The 12,446-nt window shown below is 46.7% G+C and overlaps 1 protein-coding gene across 1 annotated transcript; it reads right to left on the bottom strand.

The window, feature by feature from the left end:
* Window positions 1–7,780: 7,780 nt before the first annotated feature.
* Window positions 7,781–9,867, bottom strand: LOC123110431 (pentatricopeptide repeat-containing protein At5g11310, mitochondrial). Its single transcript, XM_044530932.1, has one exon. The coding sequence runs from the start codon at window positions 9,862–9,864 to the stop codon at window positions 8,224–8,226; it is 1,641 nt and encodes a 546-aa protein (XP_044386867.1). The 5' UTR covers window positions 9,865–9,867; the 3' UTR covers window positions 7,781–8,223.
* Between the last annotated feature and the right edge of the window lie 2,579 nt (window positions 9,868–12,446).

Genomic DNA, 12,446 nt, shown 5'->3' with positions numbered 1-12,446 from the left:
TTCTCTGTCTTGCTCTCATTCCTAACTGTGATAAGATTATACTACTTGTGAACCTACCTGACCAAGATTAAGCTTATGCACGCCATACTTTATATTTTGTTGGAGATGATGGAGTAGAATCTGTCCGAGGCAGATACATAATTTGGAGCTTGGGTAATGCCAAATGTCATATGAGGGGTGTGTTCCTTAGCCGGCTTATTTTCGGCTTACATCATGTATAGTATTTGCCCCAGTCGGTGTCAAAAATATTAGTATCTGCCCCAGTCACTATCCCTTTAGTGATGCCAAACTAGGCAGAAGACTCTGGGGTCTGGGGGACTAGCAATTTCAGTTCAAAGGTCTGTACCTTGTTTATCAGTTCTCCACTTCTCATGCCGCTTGATAAAACCATATATTAGGAAAAGTGTATATATATGTTTCTCCTATATACGTCTCCAGAACCACATGTATCTATTGCTAAATTGATTAAAACCATGTGTCATGCGAAGAAAATAAGAAGGGAACGGTTTGTTAGGAATATATTGGAATATTGTATGAAAAACATATTTCTGCATATAAATGAAACAAATGCATGGCAAAAATATAATCATGGGTCATAGTACACGAAACAAATTTGCAGAATATTATACCTCAATCTGTAAAGTTCCTAGTGGAGGTGTCCTATAAAAGAGACATCCTTCTTTCAATTAAGAGTTCTCCATCTTCGTTAAGGACGATCCCAAAAATAGATATAACACGAGATATTGATAACCCAACTAAAAACCTAAATATCAAACCAGAAAGATTATGAGTAAAACATGTAAAACTGTATTGAAGCGTCTCAATACCCATACACAGGCACCCGCATGTTATATATTGATATTGTGGTTTGTGATACAAGAAAGGTTGTTGGGAAACAACCGTATGAGAGATTAGAGGGGGTTTAAAATAGAGATAACTAGAGATTACAATCTATCTCTAGACACAACCGAAACAGGTACAGAACTACCTGTACCTATACGCCACCTGTACCCATACATTTAACACCCTTCCATAATCATAACTTGGTTAAGTTAAGATTACGCTTGAATTTTTCAAATGGTCTGGTTGGTAGTGCTTTTGTAAAACCATCTGCGACTTGATCTTTTGAATGCACAAACCTTATCTTCAATTCCTTGCTTGCAACTCTTTCCCTTACAAAGTGATAGTCAATCTCAATGTGTTTAGTCCGTGCGTGAAAAACAGGATTAACTGAAAGATACGTTGCACCTAGGTTGTCACACCAAAGACATGGAGTTGGAGAACAATATATCCCAAGCTCCTTGAGCATGGACTTAACCCATATAACTTCTGCCGTTGCATTTGCCAATGCTTTATACTCTGCTTCAGTACTTGACCTGGACACCGTAGCTTGCTTCCTTGCACACCATGAAATTAAATTTGGTCCAAGGAATATGGCAAACCCTCCTGTAGACCTTCTGTCATCCACACACCCTGCCCAATCAGAGTCAGAGAAAGCACTAACTAATGTGGATGATGATTTATTGAAAGTCGAGCCAAGCCCCAAGGTGCCCTTTACATATCTCAGTATGCGCTTAGCTGCTGTCCAGTGTGATGTTGTAGGTGCATGAAGAAATTGGCAAACTTTGTTTACAGCAAAACAAATATCAGGCCGAGTCAAGGTTAAATACTGAAGTGCACCAACTAAACTTCTGTACCTGGTGCCATCCTCTTGATCCAAGAGTTCTCCTTCTGCAAGAGACAATTTTTCTGTGCTAGGTAGTGGAGTAGGTGATGATTTACATCCCTGCAAGCCAGCTCTTGTTAGAAGATCCATTGCATATTTTTCCTGAGACAAATGAAGGCCACCTTCCTTATTTTTCTAAACTTCTATGCCTAGAAAGAAATGCAAGTCTCCCAAGTCTTTAAGAGAAAACTCCGAGTTCAAATCCTTCAACAAGGTTGTCACTGCTTCATTTGATGAACTTGTAACAATTATATCATCAACATAAATAAGCACAAAAACAGATGTATGTGACTTATTATAAATAAACAGAGATGTGTCAGATTTTGAAGGAGCAAAGCCAAGTGCTTGGAGCTTTGAACTCAAACGGGAGTACCATGCTCTAGGGGCCTGTTTGAGCCCATAAAGAGACTTATCCAGTCTGCATATATGAAAAGGTTTGTTCTTATCCTCAAAACCAGGAGGCTGCTTCATGTAAACTTCCTCTTCCAGAACACCATGCAGAAACGCGTTCTGCACATCTAGCTGTCTGAGGCACCATCCTCTGGATACGGCAATGGACAAAACAAGGCGTATAGTGGCAGCTTTAACAACAGGACTGAATGTATCTTCATAGTCAATGCCATATCTCTGCTTGAATCCCTTTGCAACCAGTCTGGCCTTATATCTGTCTATAGTACCATCTGACTTTTTCTTTATTCTGAACACCCATTTACAATCAATCAAATTTTTACCTTGCTGTGAAGGAACTAGGTGCCAGGTTTTATTTTTCTGAAGTGCTTGAAATTCTTCTTCCATAGCTTTTCTCCATCTTGCATCCTTGCATGCTTCCTGGAACGAACTAGGTTCTCCTGTGGAACAGGTTAAGCCAAACTTTACTTTGTAATTAACAGGTTGGATCACCCCAGCTTTTAACCTTGTACGTGACGGAGTTATAACTTGCTGCACCACTGCATCAGGAATTGGCGCAGAAGATCCTGAAGACTGATTCGCTACAGGAGTTCCTGGCGATCCCGAAGCAGATTCGTTGGTGGTGGCAGCGGCGGGATCTTCTGCAGCTGAGTCAGGACATGCTGTGGAGGTGCGTGGCGCAGAAGATCCGGGCGCTCCGGTTGCTGGGCCTGACCCGTGCGCCTCCGTGCCCGCGCGGGATGGGTGGCTGGCGCGCCTGGCGTAGACGCGCGGGGTCGCACCGAACCGGTCGGGGACAGGCGGGTCCCCGCCCTGACGCGTGTCGGACGCAGATGGGTCGCCGCCATCCGTCCAGGCCTGCTGTCGCGGCAGCGATCCCGGAGCGGATGTTGTCGGGTCTGCAGCTCCTGATCCCGAGGAAGATCCGGGTGCAGAATTGGCACGTAGCGGCCACATGAAATTGAGGTTGTTTGGACTATTTTCTTCACCATTTGTCCTCAATTTTTTTCTGCTGCATCCTGAGTCGACCCTGCATCATCACAATCCTCATTTTCATGGTTAGAAGCATTAGTCATACGATCAGTACAATTGTCATTCCCATGCTGAAAATCGGTCAAATGAGAGGGTAGGAGAAGAATCTCTTTTCGTAGCAAGGCACCAGCATTAGGGTGTAAATGAGCAAAAGGGAAGATTGTTTCATCAAAGATCACATCGCGTGAGATGTATACCCGACCAGTGGAAATGTCTAAGCATTTAACACCCTTATGCTTTGCACTATAGCCGAGAAAAGCACATTGTTTGGAGCGGAACATAAGTTTGCGGTTGTTGTACGGACGCAGGTTAGGCCAGCAGGCACAACTGAACACACGAAGAGAGTGATAATCTGGTCGAGTATTAAGGAGCCTATGCATGGGTGTATCATTGTTGATGACATGGCTTGGAAGCATGTTAATGAGGTGGACTGCCGTAAGAAACGCCTCATCCCAAAACTTGAGGGGCATGGAAGCGCCAGCAAGTAGGGCTATGCCTACTTCAACAATATGGCGATGTTTACGCTCGGCCGAGCCATTCTGTTGATGTGCATGGGGACAAGATACGTGATGAGAAATACCCAAGGTTTGAAAAAATGAATCAAGTTTCTCATACTCACCGCCCCAATCAGATTGGACGGCGAGAATTTTTGTATCGAATTGACGTTCAACAAGTGCTTGAAAATTTTGAAAAACTTGGAAAACGTCAGAACGTTTTTTGAGAAGATAAATCCAAGTATACTTACTAAAATCATCTATGAAACTAACATAGTAAGTATGACGTCCAACAGACATAGGGGCAGGACCCCAAACATCAGAAAAGACAAGTTGTAATGGTCTAGTAGAAACACTAGTAGAAATTGGATATGGTAACTGATGAGATTTTGTTTTCTGATAAGAATCACATATAGTTTCAAGACTACGCTCACCAACACATGGGAGCTGATTATTTCTAAGCACTTGCTGAACGATAACAAAAGATGGATGTCCTAATCTTGCATGCCACCGCTCCGAAGAGAGTTTGATGACACCAAAAACTTGTTTATTGAAGCTTGTAAATTTGGGAATCAATAGATAGACCCCATGCACGCATCTACCTCTGTAGAGAATGTTCCTCGTGACCTGATCTCGAATCAAAAAGAAATATGGGTGAAATTCTAGAAACACTTTGTTGTCAAGGGCAATACGATGAACAGAAAGAAGGTTTTTTTCTGTTTTGGGAACATGCTAGATATTTCTAAGATGGATATTGCGACTAGGGGTTTTGACAATTGCATGACCAATATGATTAATCTCCATACCTTCACCATTTGCATTGTGAACTTGATCTTGGCCATGATACTTCTCGCTCATCGTCACCTTCTCGAGCTCGTTGGTGATGTGGTTGGTAGCCCCAGAGTCGACGTACCAGTTTGTGTCAACTCTGTATGACATGTCCGCTGCTGCTGCAACTTTCTTTTTGGGGTTGCTCTTGGCATATCGCCAATCACAATCCTTGGCGATGTGGTTATTTTTCTTGCAAATTTGACACTTATTTTCATATTCCTCATACCCTTGGAAGGGACGCCCCCTGTTGTTGTTGTAGTAGGGGCGTCTGTTGTTGCCGCCGCCGTTCTGGTAGTGACCACCGCCACCGCCGCCGCCGGCGTTCTGGTAGTGGCCGCCGCCACCACCTCCGCCGCTGTTGTAGTTGTTGTAGCCGCCCGCGTTGGAGTTGTTGTAGTGACCGTTGCCGCCGTTGCCGCCGTTCTGGTAGGGGCCGCCGCCGCCACCACGAGATCCACCACCACCACTCCTGTTGGAGTTGCGGTAGCGGCTGGAGTTGTTGTTGTTGCCACGACCTCGGGATGCAACATTAGCTGAGGACTTGAAAGCCCCTGCCCCTGTCCCGTGGAACATCTCAACGCGCTGGTCGAAGTTGGAGACCATGCCGAAGAGATCATCCACCGAGAGGGGAGCAGTGCGTACGTCCAGCGCCGAGATCAGAGGTTGGTAGTCCATGTCGAGCCCTGCAATGATGTGAGAAAGAAGATCTTCTTCTGTTATGGGGTTCCCGGTGGCAGCTAGCTCATCAGAGAGTGCTCTCATCTGCCCAGAGTATGCGGATGCGCTCAGGGAGCCGTTCTGTGCATTGGTGAGGGAATGGCGGCAGTTGTTCACACGAGAACGGGATTGGGTAGCGAACATATTTGCTAGGGCTGACCATATGGCATGCGAGGTTTCTAGGGAGGCAACTTGAATCAGGACCTCCTTCGAGAGATTACGAAGGAGGAAGGCTACGATCTGCTGATCTTGAATCAGCCATGGTTTGTATTCAGGGTTAGGAGCGATTTGATCCTTTCCTTCTGAGGTCTTGGTGATGATGGTTTTGTTTGGCTCGGGTGTGGTTTGATCTATATACCCATATAGCCCAGCACCCATGATCTGGGAGCGAACTTGGGCTCTCCATAGGATGTAGTTGGTTCTTGTGAGGGGCTCGGATGTGGTGTTGGTAAGGGCAATGGATGGAGTTTGGCTGGAGGTGGACATGGTTGGAGCTAGGGTTTTCAGCGAGGAGAAAGAAGGATGATCGAGGCTAGATGTGGCGGAACAGGGAGGCTCTGATTACCATGTAAAACTGTATCGAAGCGTCTCAATACCCATACACAGGCACCCGCATGTTATATATTGATATTGTGGTTTGTGATACAAGAAAGGTTTTTGGGAAACAACCGTATGAGAGATTACAGGGGGTTTAAGATAGAGATAACTAGAGATTACAATCTATCTCTAGACACAACCGAAACAGGTACATAAGTACATGTACCTATACGCCACCTGTACCCATACATTTAACAAAACAATCGAAGTAGAAACAAAAATGCTTACATCATAAAACTTAATTGTGGAACAGAATAAAACGATCTTGAGCAAACTAAACCAAAAGCAGGGCAAGAACAATACAAAATGCAAGGCAGAATAACCCATCTGTTAGTAGAAGGAAGATAAGGAGGCATAGTTTTGTTTAATCAAAGATAAGATGAACTTCAGGGGCCTGAACAAAAAATGCAGGTCAATGAAAGCACTACTTACATCTGTATCATTGTGATGCCTGAACTTGATAAGCAATCCTTCTGTGCTGATCCTAGGTGTCTCACACGTGCTCTAGTGGCTGGCTATGCAGTTAGAACATGCAATTGCTGACTCAATGTAGTTATACATTTCAGTTATTTTATTAAATACATATAAAAAGATAATTCTTAGACCTTTAATTGCAATTGACAGCGAGCAATTTATCTATGTGTCCCAATGTGAATGTACAACGGAAAGTCGGAAGAAAGTTTGTTGATGCGACTGCGTGCCGCCTGGCAACGAGCTCTGTAGAAAATCAGAGTGGACGCGTGGATGCTTGCTATGGGCTACAGCAAGTATTCACAGATTCTTTGCGCCTGTGGATGTGGGATAGTGGGTCTTGATTCAGCGGAGTCAGCTCCATGTTGTTTCAGTCCCAATCAACCTCGTTCGGTTGACTAGTGTCCCTCCAACTTCCTAGTCGATCTTTCTTCAGGGTCATTTTGGTGGTCTGCCGTTTCTCCATCTGCCTTGCTATGCAGCTGCTCTTCTTCTTTGGTTGTTGTTAGTAGTAGTAGTTATTTTCAGGGCACTGTTTTGTTTGAGTTGTTTTGAGGATGGAGGTCGTTTGTGCTCAGACTTTGTATGGGGTTTCTTCCCCTTTTCTTTCTATCTATTTATTCAGAGTCAGTCCTCCTGCTTGGTTCAAAAAAAATATATTACTAAATTTATCAGGAGCTCAATGCATTTACCACGTGTGGCTTCAAATTCCCCCCTTTAATATTGAAAAGGTTGCTGGAAGTCTTGTTCCTCTGTTCAATTTGGTAGGATTAATCTGTGATAGCATTCCTACACAATCTGGTACACAAACCAAAACATATACAAGTAGCTGAGAGGTGGGGTACCATCTGACACAGTCGATCGGGTCCGTTCATTTTCAATCCGACAACTGCTGACAGGAAGACCTTCCCACTACAGTGATTTGGGGGATTTAAGGCAAGCATGGCGCCCTGATACACCCAAAACCGACCCTATGGGTCTCACATCACGTGTATAGGTAGGGTTCCCCTTTTTTTGGAGGGATGTCACTACAGCATTTAGGGCCTCGTCGATTTGCAGGACACCAAAAAATGCAGGAATAGGAAAACGAAGGATTGCATTTGGCATACCCACGTGAAGCCTATAAGATTGAATTTGCACCAAAAGGTTTGTTTGATTGCGTCGCAAGAAAAGAAATAATTATTTTCAAGAGGCTTGATTCAACTGAATTTTTCCTATGACTTTATGAAATGTAGTACAATGGAATCCTTAGGAAAAAAAACTCAACACAATCCTGAAATTCCCAAGGATTAATCCTCCAGAATTTGAACAAAAATCCCTTGCAGCAACGAGTTCTTAGCTAGCACCACTACCTCATCCAAAATTACCAAAGTAAGCAATGGAATCCTTCAGGAAAAAAAATCCTATGTGATACTGTCCTAAAATTTCTAATCCTCCAAAATTCATATGAAAATCCATTAAATCAAAGAGGCCCATCACTGGCATCACTAAATCAATCCAAAACTGAACAAAGTAATCTTTAACTGCAAGAATCAGAAGTACATCACATATGCATGATTAAGCACAACATCTAAGACTCGATTAGCTGGGTGATCTAACAGGCCCAGGTTATTCAACACTGACATCACGTAGAAGTCATGGCTATGGAGCACAACAGAATGATGCAAAAATTACTTACATATATGGGGAAGGCTTGTGTGCTCCATGCCACATCTTAAGCACTAAATTAATGCATGCATGTCCACTGCTTCTGTTCTGTGAATTTCTCATGGAGGATATCCAATCCACAAAAAGAACCAAACAGGATTAGAGGTTACAATCTCTTCTTGCTTCTTGAACATCCCAAAGGGCAATCAACCGTGTGAAATATAAATTGCTTAGGTGATCAACTTCTAAATCCCTGATCATCCAGTAAATCTTCATGATTTGATTTTGCCAACTCGATGTTCAAGGAAGTGGAGAGGCTAACCTAGAGACACCTCCATATACTCTTTTTCTAATGTTGGCTACTATCCTATCTGCGGCCTGGACATCAGTTTCTTCATCATCTTTTAGCTTGTGCAACTCCTTCGGATCTTTACACTCCTTCAGAACATTGGAAACAGCCTGAGCTTTCTCCAATATTAATTTTCTCTTTTCTTTAGCATTGTCGCCTTCCTTTTCTCTGTAGCTGCCAGGCAACTTTGTAGAATGTGGTACTGAGCGCATTAGATCGGTCAACTTCTCTTCCAGTTGAACCAAACCCAGCCGCTTGAGCTCTTTCATAAGCATCCTGTAAGTGATATACTGGGGCACGTGCCCTCGACGAAACATATCCTCAAATTCAGCACACGCTTCTTCAAACCGATGGTTTCGGCAAAGCAAATGTATCAGCATGGTGCTTGTTGCCAGATCAGACTCAAAGCCATTAGCCTTCATCTCCTTTATCATCTGTACCACTAATTCAAGCCGATTAGCCTCGCACAACATCTTGACCAGGAGGTTGTAAGTGGTCTGGTCCGGCGCATAACCATTGTTGACCATCTTGTTATAAAGATTCATCCCCAGCTCAACATTGCCGTTCTTGGCGAAGAACACAAAGAAGTAATTGTACGTTTTTGCCGTTGGCAAGATGCCCCTCCCCATCATGGCCTTGAGCACACCGCTTGCCCCGGCAAGGTCTCCATATTTGCAGTAAGCCAACACGAGCGAGTTGAATGTCGAGATATTAGGCGCCACCCCGTAGAGAGGAAATTTCTCGAGCAGGTTGTATGCGTCCCGAAATCGGCCGGCGTGAGCCAGGGCGTGCACGATGGGGTTGCAGGTAACCAGATTCGCCTCGATCCCTTCCTTCCTCATCTCGTCGAGGAGAGACACGGCCTGGTCCGGCTGCTGCATCCGACAAACCGCCTTGATAAGAGTCCCGTATGAGACCACCGTCGGCCGCACGCCGGCCACACGCATCTCAGCCCAGAGCTTCCCGACCTTGTCCAGCCGGCGGGCGCTGGACCAGCCGTCGAGGAGCATGTTGTAGGTCCGTTCGTCGGGCGCCAGCTCCCCCTCACGCCGGCACCGCTCGACGAGTTTCGCGGCCGGGCGCGGGTGGCCCTCCTTGCAGAGCGCCCCGACAGCCATGTTTAGGAGGGAGGTCGCGGCGGGGGAGCCGTCGCCATCGACCGTGTAGCGGTCGGGGTTGCGGCGGAGGAAGTGGAACGCGCGGAGGGCCGCGGAGGCGCGGCCAAGGCGGGCGTAGCGGCGGACGAGCGGGGCGAAGGTGGCGAGGGGAGGGGGCGGTGATGAAGGGAACTGGAGGAGGAGGAGGCGCCAGGAGGCGGCGAAGAGGCCGCGGGCGGCGAGGAGGGAGACGGCGGCGGCGGAGCCGGCCCAGCGGGCGAGCGCGGGGAACGCGGACTCCGGGAGGGTGCTGAGCGACTGGCGGAGGTGCGGGAACAGCGCGGGGTCCGGGCTGATGCCGGACGCGCGGAGGCGGTCGTCGGGGTCCGCGTCGCTGAGGATAGAGACTACTGCGGCGGCGGCGGCGGCGGCGGCGGCGGAATTGTTGGGAGGGGCGGGAGCGGAGAGCGGGGCGGCGGCGGGCCTAGCCTGCATTTCGTTTTCGGATGTCTGACGAGGAAGGGACAGAGGTTTCGCTTTGCCCTGCCCCGGCACGACTGCGTTCTACAGGAGCCGTCCGATTACAGCATGTACGGTTAGGATGGTGCTCTGGATTCAAAACGTTCAGAGTTGTCATGTGTTCCTGTTGCGCAAATTCCTTCAACTCTCACACAAGCCCAACCTCTACACTAATTCCTACTCTAAATTCTATCGACCTTGTGATCTGAATTGCCATGAAACATCGGTTTTGGACGAAGCAGAACATTGCACTAGGACCGAGATCATCAAGTGCATTAAGGTTCATTGGAGCAACCACACCACGAAAAATGCCACCTCGAAACACGAAGATGAATTGAAGAAGGGCTTCCCCTTTTCTTTAAACTCAACGTAGGAATGTCTGGGCGAGATTATTTTTAAAGAGGTAGATTTATAGTACTATGTATTTTTGTGCCTGACTATCACTATGTAACCGAGATAAAATTTGGGAGTGCTGAAAAGCATAGTTTTTATCTGCCTCTTATGGATATTATTTGGATCTTGTTGCCCTAACAAAGTAACGTTAATCTGTTGGGACTTAAAATCCAATAAAAGTCACCAGTGTAACCACGAAGACAAAATGCACCACAAAATAAATATTTTTGAAGTATTTGAGTAATTTTTTAAATCCATTTCCAAATCAAGCCTTGTAGCAATTTAATTGCTAAAATTATATTTTGACTTTAAAAAAATCCCCAAAAAATGTTGTGTTTTGGTATTTGAAACACCCTAGAGTGGATAAACTTGCTTGGTCATATTAAAACTTCTGAAAGTAAATTTCGATTATAGTGTTGGCACGAATTCATATTTGCTTGATAGGTCAAGCAAGTATTCTTTGAGAATTTCCAATGTGAGTCTCATGGATGCCTCTCTTCCTTATTTCCTACTGTACTTGATAATATGACTTGGGCCAAAACATCTTCTTGTTATTTCCTACTGTACTTGATAATATGGCTTGGGTCAAAACATCTTCTTGTGCACAACTTTGAAGTCCAAATCTATTGAACTTGATTTTTGAACTTTGGAGCTCACCTCCCTCATTTCTCTCTGCCCTAATCATTGGCTCTCTCTAAGACTAACTAGTGACCCCTAGGCCACACCCTAGACACTGGTTGGCCCCAGCTCTCTCTCTCTCTCTCTCTCTCTCTCTCTCTCTCTCTCTCTCTCTCTCTCTCTCTCTCTCTCTCTCTCTCTCTCTCTCGGCGCGCTAATGCCATGACCGACATCCAATGGCACATGAATCGAGGGAGATTAGCGTGCCACCCTAGCCAACCCACTAGCGAGCCCGACATAGGGCACCACCCCCAATCATACTAGTCATGGTAGGGAGTAACTTACACGAGTGTCATGCATATAACATTAATTTATGTTACTACCATCATAGTGGGTAGTAACATATGTATGGTATCATGCAAGCCTAATAATCTTGGTTACCTCCAAAATGACACATACTTAGCTTATTTTCTTCGAAATGACATAATAACCTTACTTAGCTCCAAAATGACATATTTACCTAGGTTAGCTCTAAAATTACCTACACTTAGCATTTTTTTCCTCCAAAATGACTTACTATGCTTAGTTAGCTAAAAATGGCATAATTACCTAGGTTACTGTCGGGGGGATGAACCCTGGGCAGGCAACGGAACCCGGATCATTTTCAAAAACAATGGGGTCGGCGTCGCCCCTCAAGCCGGCACGCGCTTGGCCGGGTCGCTCGACCCAGCCAGGCCCCGCGACCCGACCGGACTCTCCGACCCGGCCAGGCACCTCGACTCGGCCTCGACAACCAGTACAAGACAGCCGAACCCGGCGCAACCAAGGCTTCCCCGACAAGCCAGCTCCACCCGTGGCGTGCTCCGCAACCCAGCCACGGATCAGCTCCCGTCCCATCCAGGTCGTACGATGGGACGAGCCTTCAGCCACTGATGACCAAGGCAACAGTGCCCCGCCCATGCCTCTGGTCAGCCGGAGCGTGGCAACAGTGCCCCTCACCTACCCGCGGACCAGGGCTGGCGTGGCTACAGTGCCCCCGTCATCACTGCTGACGACAGCAAGCGGCGACCTGACGAAGCGCCACTGTACACGACTCGACTCGGCCACGCCCTAATGATCGACAAGACGGCGCACAGTCCCTCTAGGCACGCGGGGCCCGCACCTAGGGGAACCCGGTGAACCACAGGCCCCCAGCGGGTCCCAGCCCGGGTCCTCAGACGCTGACGATCCGGCCCCACCAACTTGTAACATTACCATTGTACCCCTGGGGGGTTGGCCTATAAAACCCCCAGGAGCCCTCGCATATACGGGCAAGCAAGCAAGTAAGCAAGCAGAAGGATAGAGACATTAGCCACCCATTAGTAGAGTCCACCCAAGGAGAAGGAGCAGCCTAAGCCTTGGCCAGCCTTCCTTCCTCCTCCATACAGCTCCAGGAGCAACCTTGTACTGTCGCATATCAACCACACTCGGCAGGACTAGGGGTGTTATCTCTCCAGAGAGCCCCGAACCTGGGTATGTCTTGCATCCCGCGCTCGCTCATGCCAACC

The sequence above is a fragment of the Triticum aestivum genome, chromosome 5B, assembly GCF_018294505.1.
Source record: "Triticum aestivum cultivar Chinese Spring chromosome 5B, IWGSC CS RefSeq v2.1, whole genome shotgun sequence".
In the NCBI taxonomy this organism is placed as follows: domain Eukaryota; kingdom Viridiplantae; phylum Streptophyta; class Magnoliopsida; order Poales; family Poaceae; genus Triticum; species Triticum aestivum.
The sequence above is the reverse complement of the archived record's forward strand: the minus strand, read 5'-3'. Positions and strand labels throughout refer to the sequence as shown.